Raw genomic sequence first — 18525 nt, forward strand, 5'->3', positions numbered from 1 at the left:
CAGAATGTATACCTTGCTTGACAGACTTACACATGTATACACACTCCTAAAAGATAAGAGCACATTTAGGAAAATTAATTTTATGGCTCATTATTTTACTGCTTTCCAATTAGATAAGTATGTGTGAGAGAAGTAGAATCAAATACCCTACAACTCCTCACTAAAAGCCAGTAAGAGGCTATCGTGGAAAAATCATCCCTTGACTCAACGTGTGGATTCATCAGACATGGTGTGTCTGCGACACCAGAGTGTAATGAGTTTAAGTCCAGAGGAATCTGGGTCAGAAAGAAGATGTCCAGACCTTGCGAGAAAGGTCTCGTCTCACGGCATATACCACACGATTCTCTGTAAGTTACAGAAACCCATAGAGATGAGGGGCATAAAAGTAAGGAAACAGTCACGTAAGCTCGATCCTGAGAGTTCTGGAGTACTGTCAATAGTCACCTCCACTGGCCTTGACGGGACGCTTCCCACACATAAACTAGATCATCTGGACAGCATCCAGTTCCCAGGATCCTCAAAGCTACAACCACTCAAAATGAATCATCGCAACGCTGAATTATGGGCTTCTCCCAGACCATAATTCTGTCCTGTCTACACCGCAGGCAATGAGCTCTGCGCTTGGCAGAGCTTGGCATGTGAGGAGGAAGAAGTCATGCACCACGCGGAGCATCATCCTGTCAGCTCCCTCAAGTTACAAATCTGGATTCAAGTTTTCTGTGGACCACAAACGACTACCCAGATGGTATCAGAAGTCAGAAGACTTGATTTTTAATTCCACTGAAATTCGGAACAAGCCACAGCAGTTCAGCATAACATCTCTTGGTCACACGCCCTCGTCTAGCTGCTGCCAGGATCCAGGTGTTCCTTTTTGGTACTGGAGAAAGGCTCCCCGAGTCCTGTTACTACAAGGCTGAACTCTGTGCAGCACAAATGGTCCTCTGATTTTGAATTTAACCCATGCCCTCCGCCCAGAGCGGGATGGCCGAGTGAGCAGGTGGCCGCCGGTTAGGAGACATCACGCAGCATCCTGAGTGGCAGGGTGGGGGGTGCTGAGGGGAGGGGGTGTTTCCCAGTTTTACAGAGCTATACCCAAAGGTCCGTTTCCAAAATTAACTCTGCGTTCCATATATATTCCTTTCATGACATTTCTTTCAAGCTCTATTTCTCTTACAGGTTTTATCTTTCCCATTTGATGTGAGGAAACATGTTTTTATACGTGGAAATCCATGCACAAAACTTTGGTCTTTCTCACTGGATCCTACTATGTACAAAGGAATGACGTGAATAGCATTTAAAGCTAAATATAAGAGAATCCCACTTGAAAAGTTTTTGACAAGGAGATATGTATTAGCATAGCCAATAAAAAAAGACATGCTTACAAAACATTCAGGCATTTCAGATGACTGACAGTTTCTCTGCAATTAAGTGAGGTAAGCATGATTTTTTATTTGCTTTTTGTTATAATCAACAACTTTAAACTACGTGCAATCACAAATGAACATTATTCACTTCTGTAGCAATATTTATTAGTGTACCTTTTATGCGGTATCTCTAATCACTCACCTACACCAAGCATGGTTAATTGTTACTTACAAGTTTTCTCTGAAGGCTTAGTGACTTCTAAATTTGAGGTTATCAGAGAATTCAGAAAATGGTTCCTTACGACGCAACTTTAATTTTTTTTTTTTTTTTTACATCGGTGAGAACATATTAGTTTCCTGCCTGAAAATCACTTCTTAATGACAGAGCTTCATGATGTCAGCATGAGGTTTTGAAAGACTATTACAATAGAAGAACAATGACAATAAACCTGGTCTTCTCAACAATGACATTGAAATAGTCAAGGCCGGACTTAGGAGGGAGTAAGGCACTTTAGGCTTTCAGTGCCTCTGAAGTGTGAACATAACAGCTAATGAGGTCAGGGTGGGGATCCTGGAGGGACCCCTCTTTAACCTTGTGCAAATGGATGACAACCGGGAAGTCAGTGATGGTTCCCTCTCGACTGGCTCTTTGCATCTTTTCCCGGTGTTGGCAGCTCAGGGCGTGTGGACTCTCCTGAATGTGAGATGCGTCAATGTGTGAGTCCATGTAGATGTAAATGTCACTGGAATACCCTAGAACTTCACAAGGAATGAGAAGAGAGATGTCTCCCTCCTGCCACAAATGAGCTGTGTCCCCTGGACCGGGTGCTCACTCCTCACTGGGCCGAGCAGGGAGACAGGTTGGGTGGTGTCGGCCATTAGTCTGATCCCCCTCTTTGCATGCCCTCGCTCTCCAGATGTCCCTCCCTGGCCCCTAGATCCTCGAAGAGTTACAGGAGAGGTGGGAATTGCAGTGGAAACATTAGGGATTATGGGGGCATTTCCAGCTAGAGCTGGGTCTCATAGACCAGTGCAGGCCTTGACTTTTCCTGGAATCCATTTCTGCTGGGGTTTTTTTTGTTTTTTGTTGTTTTTCCTGGAGTCCACCTACAGGGTGGTGGTGTGCTGGGTCCCGCACCCCAGAGCATTTCCCCGAGGCTCTGGTGCTCTGTATTGTCTGATGCACAGAACCCTAGTTTCTGGTCCTATTCCAAGAATGTCCCTGAGTCCCATGAACACAGCTCAGACTCGCCCACTGAAATTCTGTCTTGTCTGGCATGGCCTCTCCACATGAGCTCTGCTCTATGGTCTGGTGATAGCGGCTGGGCTTGCTTCCACTAGCACATCAAAATCTTTCTCACTCTGAATGTTGGGACCACATCTAGTCATTGAGAATGACTATTCAAGCGTGGCTTTGGGGGCCCACTAGCTTTAATAATCACGCGTGCTCAGCGCAATCCTGGACACATCCACCGACAGTGTATTATTTAAATCTCAAAACATCTCTCGAAGATGGGCATCATCATGTGTTTTCACACATAAGGAAGCTAAACCTCAAAAATGCTGAATAATCTGCCCAAGACACACAACGGATGTTAGATCCAAGACTGCAGACTAAGATAGATCACAGTCTACACTCACGCCACTGAGGAACATGGCTACATTCCCCCTTCTCAAACCAATTGGCCAAGTAAGTTGGAAAAAATATGTCCATCTAAATATGTGTATGTGTGTGTGTGTGTGTGTGTGTGGATGGACAGATATTTAATTTGCTCCTTGAGAAGAGACGGAGTCACATAACAGAAGATTCTTCTTACCTTCAGAATGTCTCCTTCAAACAGCTGGAAGGTCCGTGCTCTGAGATGGATCCCCTTGCCAGCTTCTGTTTCTATCTTATAGATACACTCGTGGTTATTATCGTAATTTGATGGGAAATTTGGGGACAACAATGTTCCTTCATTTCCTTTGACACTTGCTCCACATTCAGCTAAAATAAATAGGACATTAAAAAAGAAAGAATTGAAAAGTGGAATTACTGATTTTAACACAAAAATTCTACAATCATGACGGCCCTCTCCTCTCTCAATGTATGTTTCTAATTAACATATTGGTTTTGTAGATTGGTGGGTTTTTTTTTGTTTTTGTTTTTTTTTACTGTTTACCAGCTGGACAGGAAATATTCTCTATTCATTCATTTTCAAGATTTCTTGTCTGTTTTCAGAGTACCTCTTACTCCACAGAAGCACAAAGAGATCTCGAACAAAATCGCTACACCCAAGCACACCGGCTGTGTCACAGAGCAGTCATATCCCTCCCCAGGCCTCATTTCTACTTCACGAAACGTCCCTGCCAATGCCACTGTGACAGCTCTGTGGTACTTACATTGATATTTTGTGGCATCGACCCGAACACATTTAAAGGGGATCTAAAGATAAATAAAACCACTCAGCAGCCCACCAGTGTCACAGCACCGAGCCTGTCTGTGTTCCATCTCGGGACAAAAGAACATTCAGTGGAGGTCAATGTTATTTTCTTCTGCCCTTCTCCTGAAGAAAGTAGAGGTAATTCACTTCTAGATCCAAATTTGCATAAAAGAGTATTTAATCAGGGTAAAAAATAAAAATAAATTTGGTCTTCACATTATGTCAACTCAGACAGAGTCACTTAACCTCTCAGCTCACCTTAAAAACAAACGGTTAGCCGAAAGACCACAGCTTTAAAACCCTGTAAGTCCCAAATCACCACAAAACAATAGAGGTGCCGTGAGTGTGTGTGTGTGTGTGTGTGTGTGTGTGTGTGTGTGTGACAAGAGAGCCCCACCGGATTCTGCACCAAATAATTTATTGGCCACACTGTGTGGCAAGTGCAGTGATTTTTAAAAACTCAACAAAATAAGTATGAGTCTGAAGAACAATGGTCGAGTTGGAAAGTGACAATCAGGGAAATGCACCATTTTAGTGGGGGTGAGGATGAGGGAGAGGGACTCACAGTGTGCAGTGTTGTGCCATGTTCTGTAACTTTGGTGGACATGTTGTGCGTGCCCATTTTCATTAATTGTGACCTTCCTCTCACAATTAAGAACATCACCTACACTTGTAGCCGTGATCCCGAGCCTCTTTGCCAGAAAAGTGCTACAGATTTAAGATCAGCTCATAATGATTTGTGCACTTGGATCTCATAATGTCCTTCTACATGGAACCCATGTAGAAGGGCTGGGAGAACATCCACACACAAGAACGTGGGCTCACCTAACCCTTATGTAGTCTTTTTTTTTTTTTTTTAATTTAAGGTTTATTTATTTGAGAGAGAGAGAGAGAGAGAGAGAGAGAGAGAGAGAGAGAGAGAAGGTGGGTGGGCAGAAAGGGAGAGACAGAATCCAAAGCAGTCTCCAGGCTCTGAGCTGTCAGCACAGAGCCCCACACGGGGCTCAAACCCATGAACCATGAGATCATGACCTGAGCTGAAGTCAGAAGCTTAACCGACTGAGCCCCCAGGTACCCCATAACCCTCATGGACTCTTAAGTGAAGACTTAAAGGCAGGCTTTGCTCAGGATCAGGGGGGAACGTTTTGAGAAATAAACACAAGGAGTTGGGTGAGCCATCAAAACGGTAACGGAGCTTCATAATATTATTTTAAAACCACAGATATATATTTATATTATCATATTTATATGTAATCATGGTTTTTAATTATAATCATCTTTTAAAATATTTTCTAAAGACTACAAAAATATATGGGGAGACAGGCAAGTGATGTGTCTCTCAAGCTGGATGTGTGCCTTTTGAACAGTCTTTCCATGTTAGCAATGTACTGATTCTTAGGCCATCTCAGATTGAAGACATACATCAATCAATTTATACATTAAATGCAACAAACATTTTAGGTAAGTAATCCCCTTGGGAAATGATGATAACTCATGGACATTCTCAGATGTTTTCTGCCTTTTTTTTTTTTTCTCTCCTAGAGAAATAGGACATCTTAAAACATAAAAACCAGGATAAATGGAAAGAATATCAAAACAGCAAGGCAGAATATCGCCTTTGGCTGCTCTATGGATAGAGGAGTGGGGGGTTCAAACTTGTTAAAGATATCAGGGTGGAAAAAAAATCTTTAAAAAAACTCAACTGAATTCTGATAACTGGACTCGAAAACCTAGTCACAAATATTAGGGGTTTTTATTTAAAATTGAATTTGACAGTGATCAATAAAGTGAACCATTCAAAAATGAAATTTAAGTCCTTTTATCCATTACCTTATGAGTTTGAAAAGAAGTCTTGCAATGGAAGATGTAAAAAATACTGATACTGTAGCAAATAGGTTATTTTTAGTCGAGGAAAACATTGGAAGAAGGATTTGTATGGCTATAATAACTGGCTGTGTGTATGTGGGTTTACCGTACATCTAAACATGTCAAGTCTATTATTGACTGTGTGCATTACAAGTCACAGTAAAGTACAGGCACTCTTGAGTCAAACCTCCCTCGAGGTGGGCTGGAGGTGAAAGGGATAATGAGGGTCCTGGCCCTCCCTCTGGTCACCATCTGGTCATCAGGAGAGGCTGTGGTCTTCTTTCTTGACTGAATGAGGTCAGGAGGATGGAGGGAGGGTTGGAACGCATAAGGGCTAATTAATTGAACACAGTGGTAAGTCTACGCATCTTGAACCCAAGTGTGGAATGCGAGCTTTGCCTCTCTCGGGAGCTATGAAAACACGTATGAGAAGTCCGAAGGTGTCTTCAGGGGGCACTCCGTGAGGAAAGCAGAGCCAAGGAGAATCAACTCTGATGGGTTTCATCCATGAGCCCACCCCTGAGGAAAGCACTACCCCCTCCCAAAGGCGGGGGCTCGGCCATGTTCACGTTCGTCCTTTGTCTGTATCTGTGGTTCGGCATTTGTGGAGAATGGGTTTTGTTCTCTCGTTTTCACCATGGTTGGGATCTCTTTCTTTGGTCTTCACGCCACTGCGTTTCTATTCTTTTCTTCTCCTTCACACATTTGTCACGAGGAGAATCTTCCAGAACCAGCCAGAGGTGTCATTTTTCAAAAGTGACAATCTATCATGACAAGGCTGATAGGTAAATTCTGATAATTGTGTGTCAGATGCTTTTCTAAGTTCTTTACATGCAGGGATCCCTGTTACTTCTCAGTAACCTTATCAAATAGGTCAATGAACCACATTTCACAGGTGAGGACACTGAAACAGAATAGCTGAAAAACCAAGGGCTTTTCCCAAGGTCACAAAACTAGTACAGATCAGTTATTGAGTTGATATAAACTCTACACACTTAGGAATGGAGTTGTGTTCCTTTGTATCCTAACTAGTGATGAATACACATCTTAGTGAATAACTCACAATATTATTAATTATGAAAAACAATGAAACTAAGATAGTATGGGTTTGCTCTATATGGGTGTATCCTTTTGAGGACTTTTGTTTGGGACAGGTCACCAGTGAACTGGAGATGGTATTTGCTTTCACATTAGCATTTAAGACACCAACCATATACTTATTTCTCATAATACAGCAAAAAGGGAGAACTAGAGAGAAGACTCTGGCCTTTGGATATGTGGGAAGGAAAAAAAAAACTATTAAATCTAAAGACGTAATTTTACATCTCTTTTTATTAGGATTTGGATCCTGGGATTTCGCTTTAAGGCAGACATATAGTAAGGGGTGCTAATTAAGTGCACTATATAGAAATAATAGGTGTGGGCAATCGCTTGGCTTGTCGTAACTCGTAACCCTTTGTACACAGACGATTTGTTCCTTTAACTTGCAGAAACGGACCTCCTGCAAGTGAGAGGTACCTGCTCCCCCCTTCACAATAAAATCCCACTGGTGTTGTCAGAGCCACTGTCTCTCGGGCTGAGACACGGCAAAATCTCTAAGTGAACGTTCAATAGTAACTCATTTATTTCATATACAACTGAACCTCAGCAAACATGACCGATACGTTTACATGTACAAGGATGGAATTTCGTTCTTCTAACGTGGTGTGGTGCTTAAGGAGTCTTTCATGTGCATTTTTCTCCAAGAGTATGAAATTGCTTGTAGAATATACAAGCTTGGTATGTTGATTGTTTTTAAAAAAATCTACTTCAGTACAGTGTTTTGTATCATACAGTTCCATACTAGGCACATCACTATTTATATTTGTATGCCTTTATATTCTTCAAAGAGTTTCATGCAGATTACCACATCATTACTTTTTTTCCTCTTAAATCGTGACCTTTACACCTGTCCTCAATTTTAAAACAGTTGTCCGTTTGGGCTGACACCATTCCAGTGAGCACGTGTGGCTGTTGCTATCGTTTTCTGATTCTGTGTCAAGAGCCGTAAGAAAATACGACATCTCAAAGGCTGAACGTGATTTGCCATTTTATCTCGACGCCTTGGTTCATCACTCAACTTGGTGCTAGCAGGTTTGGCGACACCCGCGGTCTAGGGAGAGACCTACGTCGGGGATGCTGCAGTGGGACATGGGGACAGGTCAGTGTGAGACACAAAGGCTGCTTATGTGGCTTCAGGGACGTGACTGAGGTGGGCGGTCATCAGAGAACCGTAGGAAATGTGGCTGCAGGGAGACTTGGCCAGACCTCGGGGAACGTGTGGGCTTCACTAAACCAAGGTGCAAGGTCCCTAAAAGTTTGGAGCACACAGGTGTCCAGACAAAGGGTGTTCGGAGAAGAGGAAATGCCCTAAGAGAAAGCAAAGAATCTTGAAGACTCTCAAAGAAAACAAAAAGGGTGCAATGGTGTGACAATGGGTTTGTGAAGCAAATTCTGGAATTATTAGTCCAGAGGAACACCAAGGAAAACCAAAGAAGTAATGGCAGAACAAATAAAATATAGTAACACTCTGCCCACTAAAGCCTGGGACTCTATCCCATAGGAAATAAAAAAAATAAGACACTAACAGTAAAAAGCAAGTGCGCAGAAAATTACACACTTTAAGTCATCGGAGTTTCAAAAATTCTTTGAACTTGACTGAAAATATCCATTGTAAACCTCTATTACCAAAGCAATTAAATGTATCAATTTTAAGTTCTTTCAATAATCCATTTACAATTGCTTTAAGATGAATGGATATAATTTCCCTTAAGATGAATCATTTGTTCTTTTTCTAAAGAACCCACTGAAATTGTAATTAAAATTGGATTGTCATTTAGAGTTTCTTAATGGAAATGAAGTAATTAAAATTAAATTAACTTAATAGAAAGGAGCCAATTGATTTCCCATAAATTCTTCCTTCAACAGTATCTACCTGTGAAGCCACCCTTATTCAGCTCAGGCTGCCATCACCAAACACCCCCAACCTAGGGCTTGAAGGACAGGCATTTACTCCTCAGGGCTCTGGAGGCTGACTTACAAGACCCCTGGCTGTGCCCAGATACTCTGTGCGCACATCATAAACCTGATTCAAGCAAAATCTTTGCCAAAGAGCTTTTCCCCGAAGTAACACTGAGCCTGCACACCACCCCCCCCACCCCCCCACCCAACAGGGACTTTCCTGAACAAAGTGACAACAAGCGAAAGTGTTTGGTGGCAGTGATTAAAGTTTTGTGGAAATTGCAGTGGGGCCTTTGAGACCATTGTGAATTTGTAAATTGATTATTTTAAATTAATTAACATATATATACACACAAAGTCTATATTGTATATCAGAATCTCTACACATATGTACTCTATATATAAAACCAAATTATTTAAAATGTGCAATCTTATTTTTACTCATAAAGAATATAGAAGAATTGAATAAAATGCTGATTCTACTTTTAATCTATTTATTATCCTACGAACCTTTATTTCCTTAATTTAATGCTATTATTGAGTTACCCTTTAAAATTCAATTAAATTCAGAGATTAGTTTCAGGTTTTAATTTTGTTTCAGAAATTTTAAACCCACGGGGCGCCTGGGTGGCTCAGTCAGTTAAGCCTCCCATTTCAGCCTCAGGTGATGATCACAAGGTTTGTGGGTTTGAGCCCCGCATCGGGATCTGTGCTGACAGGTCAGAGCATGGAACCTACTTCAGACTCTGTGTCTCCCTCTCTTTCTGCCCTCCTCTACTCATGCTCTGTCTCTCTCTCAAAAATAAATAAACATTAAAAAATAGATAAAATAAATAAAGAATTAAAAAATTTTAAAAAAAGAAATTTTAAACCAAAAATTCAAGAAATAAATGGAAGCAACAGACTGGTCAGCATAGGGATAGATAGAATTGTTTAGACAGAATTGTTCAAAAGATTTAAAGCTGAGTTCAATTTCTCAAAATACAGGCAACCTATTTTGTTTTACCACGCTTCTCCAAAATATTTGTAATCCATTAAACAACTGAGGCTAATAGTGTTGACTTTTTTTTTTTTAACTATTTTATTCCATCCACGGGCATTGTAGTTTGTCCAATAAATAGAATTAATGAAGATATTCAACAACAGGATAACTCTTGCTTTCACTGAGTTTTCTTTTAATTCTCTCGGCAGGTATTATTTGGTAATTAATCTGATGTAGATATAGAGGCTTATCATACTCGGCCTGAAAAAAATCGTGTGTTCAAAACCTGTGTGTTCAGTGATGCCATATTAGTTTAGAGAACTCTACTGGACACTCTCCATGTCTGCTCTCTAACTCCGCCCCTGTTGGGTTTTGTTTTTGTTTTTTTTTTTCCCAACAAGATGTCACAAGTCATCTCAAATACCATGAAGTATGTTTTTTAATACTTTTCCTGATTCTTCAACACCTGTGCAGACTGGCCTCTAAGCATCCCACTACAACCAGAGCTGTCCTGGTCCCTGAGGGGTCAGGAATGGGCATGTGACTCTCTACTTGGGCCAATCAGAGGCAACCCGGCGACCCCACAGAAAGGGATTGCCTCCGGGAAAGCGCAACCCTGAGATTCCACAGTGTGTGCAGACTTGAGAGCCCTCTGAGGAGGCCCCCGGGGGAAGGCAGGGGGTGGCCTAATGTCTTCCCTTGGGTTGTGGAGCCTGAGGATAAAGCCAGCACCCAGGCGGGGAGAGGACAGGAGAGATGAGAAAACAAGGCATCAGTTCCCTGATTACATCTGATCTAACCCGCCCACCTGAAGTTGTCCCAACTTATTTAGTTACATTGTCAGTAAACCTTCCCTTTTACTTAAACCAGTTTGGGCTCTTTTTTTTTTTTTTTTTTTTTTAACTTGGCAATAAAAAAACATATTGAATGATATGCATAAAATGTAATGCGAATGAAAAGGTGGCACAAGAGAGGGCTTGCACATTTTGTCACAAATCATGGAGTACACAATGGTATTATTTCTAGTACTCTAAATAATTAGGTTGAAATAGCCCTACGATGAAAAAGTGCAAATAAAATGATCATTTCTCTTTCATTTACAAGTGAACTGATAAAAGAGAAAAACAGCTCTTAGTTTAGGTGTTCACTAGAAATTCTGTTTAAGATGAGGTGTTTACTGGATGAAAAAAAACTAGCAGGCTCATAATTCAGTTGACTTTCTTCTGATGTGACTTGTGATCTTTGGAATGGATTCGCAATTTTTGGATTTGCAACTATGAATCGATCACTCTTCTTTCTGTGATTTTATTTTATTTTTTAAAAAATTTTTAGTGCTTATTTTTGAGAGACAGAGAGAGACCGAGCACAAGTGGGGAAGGGACAGAAAAAGAGAGAGGGAGAACAGAATGGGAAGCAGGCTCCAGGCTCTGAGCTGGAGGCGCTGAGCACAGAGCCCTACGAGGGGCTCGAACTCACGAACTGCGAGATCCTGACCTGAGCCGAAGTCGGCTCGTAACTAACTGAGCCACCCAGGTGCCCCTTATTTCCGTGATTTTAAAAGAAGGAACACAGGCACAGAGTGTTAATGAATCCAAATGTTGACATCAAGAGAAAAGCTTTGGAGGGAAGCAAACTTTGACAAGCATCTATTGAATAAGGCGCACAGCTGGATTTTAGGGATCAGGTAGCCCCCAGTGTTAAGAAATAGCCTCATGGGAGGCAGAAACGTTAAGGCAACTTCCACAGAATGGAGCTATTATCACGGAGGGCCCACCAGCCAGCAGGTGACTGGGTAGAGACAGCTCACGCATAAACTGAGTTCAAAACGATGGGGCAGAGTCAGCCGGACAGAAAAGCTGGGTGAGCACAGGGACGTGAGGGAACAGCACCGATAAAGACACAGAGGGAAGGAGAGCCGGGGTGACCAGGGGCCTGCACGGGCTTCCCCTGCTGATGCTTCAGTAAGTGGCTGAGTCGTGCAGGAAGGTGGAAAGTCGGGCCAACAAATAATGGGCCTCGTGTGCCACCAGAGTCACCGCTGGGAGCTAACAGGTTCTCCTAAGGGGGCACCCTGACGGGGCTTGGATTAGATCGATCACTCAGGGAGCTCCGTCCTGCAGCCTGGGAGAAGCTCCCCAGGGCCGGGCAGACACAGCGGGTGGGAGAGCCTGAGCTGAGAACTAGGTGGGACACCGAATCTTCAAAACGGGCCACTAATTAGACGTGGAGAAGGAGAGAAAAGGAGAAATACCAAGGAGTTCCCGAGGCCTCCTGGGTCAGCTGGGGGTCGGCTACCAAGAGTCACATTTTGTCTAAAGGAACTTTGCACCCAGGTGGGCTGGAGAGAAATTCAGGAAACACCAGGCAAAACACAAGAGGCTAAATAAAGAAAGGGCACACCCAGGCCCCTGGGTGCTGTGACAGTGCAGGGCCACGGTGAGAAGCGTGGTTTCGGGTGCCCTGCGTTCCAACATCGTAAGCACGTGACCGTGGGCCAAGGTCCGAGACCCTTTGTGTCTCGGTGTCCTCATCTGTACAGCAGAAGTGACAGTCACATTACTTCATTAATTCTTGGAAGTGAAATGAGGCAACACATGTAAAGAGCTTGGAGCGGTGCGGGCTCTGGAACTAGGGATGATGGATGTTAACTATGGGTTCTTAGTTTATATTTTAGGTAACAATGTCAACACCCAAAAAACAAGAGGGCAGTGTACAGATAATGAATCTAAATAAAACAGGCTCACAGCAAATGGCATACTATAATCAACAGAGTCGACCAATCAGTAGACTTAATGTTACATGTGTCGGACAAAGCTTTGGTTTCACTGGGTTGGGAGTTTCTTCCAGATCTTAAACTATCTCATTCAGAAATTGTCAATTTGGGGAACACGGATTCTAGGCAACCTGGGAATTCCCAGGACCATCGGCAAAATACCGTATCTCTTTTTTTTGAGACAGAGTTCAGAAATGGCATCCAAATCTCAAATAAAAACCATAACCAAAAAGAGAGTGAAAACCACTATTTTAGGAGAAAGACAGACAATAGACATTTACAGAAGGTGCCCTGGTGAGAGAGAAAGATGGCTTGATTCGTGTTTACTTGTGTAATTTTTTTTTAAACGAAGTCCTGACTGTCAGAATATCATTAAAACACAAAAGGACCCTCTTACCAGTTGAATCAACAACATCCCTAAACCGTGCTGACAACTGAAGAGATTCTTTGCCATGGGAAAAAAGTGGGTCTTACTACAGTAACAACTAAGTAGTTGTATGGGTCCTGAAATCTCATCTCCACAACGTTGCCACCCGCCTCTGTCACATGAACTAGTGGGACCAGGGCGGAACCATGGACTCCCTGTGACGCAGAGGCTCACCGCTGCGCTGGGCTGGCATTAATCTCCAGATGAATGTCATAACGCTGCGTCCTTAGACAGTTTTCTGTAACTCGAGAGGACAGACTTTAAAGATGCTAAGCCACACAGCTGAGTGGCAGGTGCTAGGCATTACCTCTGGGGTGATGCGCAGACCCGAGACGGACAGGTGGTTCCATATCTAGCCCTCCCTGTGCTCACAGCTCCGCTCCGCTCTCTGCCTTATGGGAGCTCAGTTCCCAGATTAGCAGTACATGTAACCCCACTGGGCCCGCATCCTAATCCCACCGTCTTGGAAAGTACCCAATAAAGACCCCTGCTTCTCTCTGGAATGCCCTCTTGAATTCCTCAAAAACACACTAAGAAGGCTACTCTGGCATGGAAGTTTCTACAATGCCCACTTTGCAGGAGTATGCCACAATCAAATCAAAAGCGTTAAATGGCAAAGTTAACAAGGAAACCGGTATTTTAAACTGTCCCCATCATTACACCAGGAGATACTCACTGTTTTAAGCAACAGAATTGTCACCAGTCGTGTTAACACAGCCTGGCGTCTCGCTTTTATTTTTCCTTTTGTTCCGGGTGATTTTTACTTCTGTGCATATTTTTTCCTTCACAAATATGCTTGGCACGTGCTTTAGATTTACCCTCATTCAGTCGTAAGAACGGAGGGCTGAAAGGGGCTGACTTCACAGACAAGGTAAGTGCAGCCCAGAGGGGCTCACGCCCAGGGTAGCAGGGTGCCCCCCCCCCGCCCTCGCCAAGCTGGGCCCTGCGCCCTGACTGCACCGCGCCCTGTCCCCACTGGGTGAATGAAATGAAAGCGTGTGACCACCTACCCACACACCTTGGCAGAGGCGCGCTCCACACACGACGGCCCCCACCCAGGCACGTAAGCTTGGTTGCACCTTCTAAGCGATACCCCGGGAAGCAGGAAAAAGTCAGAGAGTCCCCGACTCCAAAGTGGAAACCAATTCTTCGGCTGAAGGCAGGGACGCCAGGGTCATCGCAAGGCTCCAGGTCGTATTCTGAGACACGAAGAGAGGAGACAGAGTAAATGTGTGGGAACTTGGGTAAACACTCAAAACTTACTTACCAAGAATTAAAAAAAAAAACAACGGCTACTATTTTAAAAACCTCACGCATTGTTTTTCAAACTGCTCTGTAGTGGTTATGTGGATTGGTCTTCTTTGTACCCTAAGCTGGTTCGTGATGAACCGCATGAATTCTAGTATTTTTTTAAATAGATGTGTGACATTAAGATAAGGTGAACATTTTACAGCTGTGACGTAAACCCTATGAAATAATTTTCGCGCTGAAGGTCAAGGATGCTTGGAGAATCAAACCCACTCAATTAAGCATCAGTGAATGACACCTGGGACAGAGCAGACGCTGGGCAGCTGTGTGTAACCGCTGGTGCATCTGGAGCTCTCTCCCACACTGTCCCATTAGCATCTGCAGACACACTACTGTGACGCGCATCGGGACATGCCACTTTAGTAAAACCTTTTAAAAACGACAGAAGGAAACTGGGCCGGCAGGAGGAAAGGCAGATAGAAAACCATACTGATTTTGTGCACACATCTGAAGAGCCCCCCAGAAGGGAAAACACTTCATTTGCATGATAAAGTTGTTACTTATTTGGACACTTAAAAAATAAACGCCATTGTATTAGTGTCACTGGCAATTGTTTGCAGCCAGGTTTCAAGGCGAAATTCTTGCAAATGAAATTACTCCTCAGCACACCTGAAGAACAAGCTTAGGGCAGCACTGGCTTTGCAATCCCAGGTGTTGTGTTTTGTTTTGTTTTTTTTTCAAAACTGTCTGAGCCTGTGTGACACAGTCTAGGTTAGGTGACTCCTTCTGCAAGCTTTGCGAATCGTTTCCCATCGGTTGTGTGCAAGTGGATTGGTCCAGGTGTTCAAAAACCGCGACCACCTTAATTTTTAACATTTTAAAATATTTTAAAACTGTTGCAAAGCGCTGCCAAGACCCCGGAAAGTGTGTCTTGTTTCTCGCCTGCTTGTCTGTTTAGGGAGGTTGCGGAAGAAGACAATTAGCCCTAGAGCTGGCTTCTGACCTTTGCTAACCAAAAGGCTTATTGTCAGCTCTGCGCTGGGAGTGACAGAATTAAGAAACAGATGTCATGGAAAGGGTGGGAACGACAGACTTCTGAGACATATCTAGGGGGGAGCCCCACAGAGGTGGGGCGCTGCCAGATTTTTCCTGTGGAATGTTCTAGTTGACTTCATGTTGGATCTCGATGGAAGTTGAGAACAAAGACAGTGACATTCTCATGGTGCCCGAACTGAGACCCAGCAGGAAAGAAGGTACAGAGGAATTAGGCATTAGTGTTAGGAAAATTTAAGTCTTTGTTCCACAGAGTGGCCAATTTCATGATTACCCCTGATTATGGGCAAATTTCCAAGAAATCAAGTTGTCTGAGCTCGTCCCAAGAGCTCCACTAATGCAGTGAAATGCCAAGAAAAATCAACAAAGTCAGGTAAAGATAAATGGCACTGGTTATAATGATGGGGCGTATAAAATAGTTCAGAGCATCTTAAAATCCCTAAGAAATCTTTTTCTTTAAGATAGTTATTTCAGGTGTAGAGGAAGATGGCGGCGTAGGAGGACGCTGGGCTCACCGCGCGTCCTGCTGATCACTTAGATTCCACCTACACCTGCCTAAATAACCCAGAAAACCACCAGAGGATTAGCAGAACGGAGTCGCCGGAGCCAAGCGCAGACGAGAGGCCCACGGAAGAGGGTAGGAAGGGCGGCGAGGCGGTGCGCGCTCCACGGACTGGCGGGAGGGAGCCGGGGCGGAGGGGCGGCTCGCCGGCCAAGCAGAGCCCCCGAGTCTGGCTTGCAAAAAGCGGAGGGGCCTGACGGACTGTGTTCCGACAGCAAGCGCGACTTAGCGTCTGGGAAGTCATAAGTTAACAGCTCTGCTCAGAAAGCGGGAAGGCTGGAGGACAAAGGGAAGGAGAGCTGCTGAGCCCCCGGACGACAGAGCTCAGTTTGGTGGGGAACAAAGGCGCTCGCCAGCGCCATCTTCCCCGCCCATCCCCCAGCCAAAATCCCAAAGAGCACCAGTTCCTGCCAGGGAACTTGCTCGCTCCGCGCAAACACCCAACTCTGCGCTTCTGCGGAGCCAAACCTCCGGCAGCGGATCTGACTCCCTCTTGCTGCCACAGGGCCCCTCCTGAAGTGGATCACCTAAGGAGAAGCAAGCTAAGCCTGCCCCTCCTGCCCCTGTGCACCTTGCCTACCCACCCCAGCTAAGACGCCAGATCCCCAGCATCACAAGCCTGGCAGTGTGCAAGTAGCCCAGACAGACCACCCCACCCCACAGTGAATCCCGCCCCTAGGAGAGGGGAAGAGAAGGCACGCACCAGTCTGACTGTGGCCCCAGCGGTGGGCTGGGAGCAGACATCAGGTCTGACTGCGGCTCCGCCCACCAACTCCAGTTATACACCACAGCACAGGGGAAGTGCCCTGCAGGTCCTCACCAAGCCAGGGACTATCCAAAATGACCAAGCGGAAGAATTCCCCTCAGAAGAATCTCCAGGAAATAACAACAGCTAATGAGCTGATCAAAAAGGATTTAAATAATATAACAGAAAGTGAATTTAGAATAATAGTCATCAAATTAATCGCTGGGCTTGAAAACAGTATAGCTGACAGCAGAGAATCTCTTGCTACAGAGATCAAGGGACTAAGGAACAGTCACGAGGAGCTGAAAAACGCTTTAAACGAAATGCATAACAAAATGGAAACCACCACGGCTCGGATTGAAGAGGCAGAGGAGAGAATAGGTGAACTAGAAGATAAAGTTATGGAAAAAGAGGAAGCTGAGAAAAAGAGGGATAAAAAAATCCAGGAATATGAGGGGAAAATTAGAGAACTAAGTGATACACTAAAAAGAAATAATATACGCATCATTGGTATCCCAGAGGAGGAAGAGAGAGGGAAAGGTGCTGAAGCGGTACTTGAAGAAATAATAGCTGAGAACTTCCCTGAACTGGGGAAGGAAAAAGGCATTGAAATCCAAGAGGCACAGAGAACTCCCTTCAGACGTAACTTGAATCGATCTTCTGCACGACATATCATAGTGAAACTGGCAAAATACAAGGATAAAGAGAAAATTCTGAAAGCAGCAAGGGGTAAACGTGCCCTCACATATAAAGGGAGACCTATAAGACTCGTGACTGATCTCTCTTTTGAAACTTGGCAGGCCAGAAAGAATTGGCACGAGATTTTCAGTGTGCTAGACAGAAAAAATATGCAGCCGAGAATCCTTTATCCAGCAAGTCTGTCATTTAGAATAGAAGGAGAGATAAAGGTCTTCCCAAACAAACAAAAACTGAAGGAATTTGTCACCACTAAACCAGCCCTCCAAGAGATCCTAAGGGGGACCCTGTGAGACAAAGTACCAGAGACATCACTACAAGCATAAAACATACAGACATCACAATGACTCTAAACCCATATCTTTCTATAATAACACTGAATGTAAATGGACTAAATGCGCCAACCAAAAGACATAGGGTATCAGAATGGATAAAAAAACAAGACCCATCTATTTGCTGTCTACAAGAGACTCATTTTAGACCTGAGGACACCTTTAGATTGAGAGTGAGGGGATGGAGAACTATTTATCATGCTACTGGAAGCCAAAAGAAAGCTGGAGTAGCCATCCTTATATCAGACAAACTAGACTTTAAATTAAAGGCTGTAACAAGAGATGAAGAAGGACATTATATAATAGTGACAGGGTCTATCCATCAGGAAGAGCTAACAATTATAAATGTCTATGCGCCGAATACCGGAGCGCCCAAATATATAAAACAATTACTCATAAACACAAGCAACCTTATTGATAAGAATGTGGTAATTGCAGGGGACTTTAACACCCCACTTACAGAAATGGATAGATCATCTAGACACACGATCAATAAAGAAACAAGGGCCCTGAATGAGACATTGGATCAGATGGACTTGACAGATATATTTAGAACTCTGCATCCCAAAGCAACAGAATATACTTTCTTCTCGAGTGCACATGGAACATTCTCCAAGATAGATCATATACTGGGTCACAAAACAGCCCTTCATAAGTTTACAAGAATTGAAATCATACCATGCATACTTTCAGACCACAACGCTATGAAGCTTGAAATCAACCACAGAAAAAAGTCTGGAAAACCTCCAAAAGCATGGAGGTTAAAGAACACCCTACTAACGAATGAGTGGGTCAACCAGGCAATTAGAGAAGAAATTAAAAAATATATGGAAACAAACGAAAATGAAAATACAACAATCCAAACGCTTTGGGACGCAGCGAAGGCAGTCCTGAGAGGAAAATACATTGCAATCCAGGCCTATCTCAAGAAACAAGAAAAATCCCAAATACAAAATCTAACAGCACACCTAAAGGAAATAGAAGCAGAACAGCAAAGGCAGCCTAAACCCAGCAGAAGAAGAGAAATAATAAAGATCAGAGCAGAAATAAACAA

The 18525-nt window shown here is 43.7% G+C and overlaps 1 protein-coding gene across 5 annotated transcripts in view; it reads right to left on the reverse strand.

Moving 5' to 3' along the window:
* Positions 1-18525, reverse strand: part of CSMD1 (CUB and Sushi multiple domains 1) — a 2044057-nt gene that overhangs the window by 348776 nt on the left and 1676756 nt on the right. For all 5 annotated transcript variants that reach the window (XM_086703086.1, XM_086703088.1, XM_086703085.1 and 2 more), the window contains 2 exons: positions 13846-14034; positions 3182-3351 (listed from right to left, as the gene is read on the reverse strand). In XM_086703086.1, the coding sequence (XP_086559212.1) occupies positions 3182-3351; positions 13846-14034 (359 nt within the window). The remainder of the gene's footprint in view (positions 1-3181; positions 3352-13845; positions 14035-18525) is intronic.

This window comes from Puma concolor, chromosome B1 (genome assembly GCF_028749965.1).
Source record: "Puma concolor isolate L17-30 chromosome B1, mPumCon1.1.hap2, whole genome shotgun sequence".
Taxonomy (NCBI): Eukaryota; Metazoa; Chordata; class Mammalia; order Carnivora; family Felidae; genus Puma; species Puma concolor.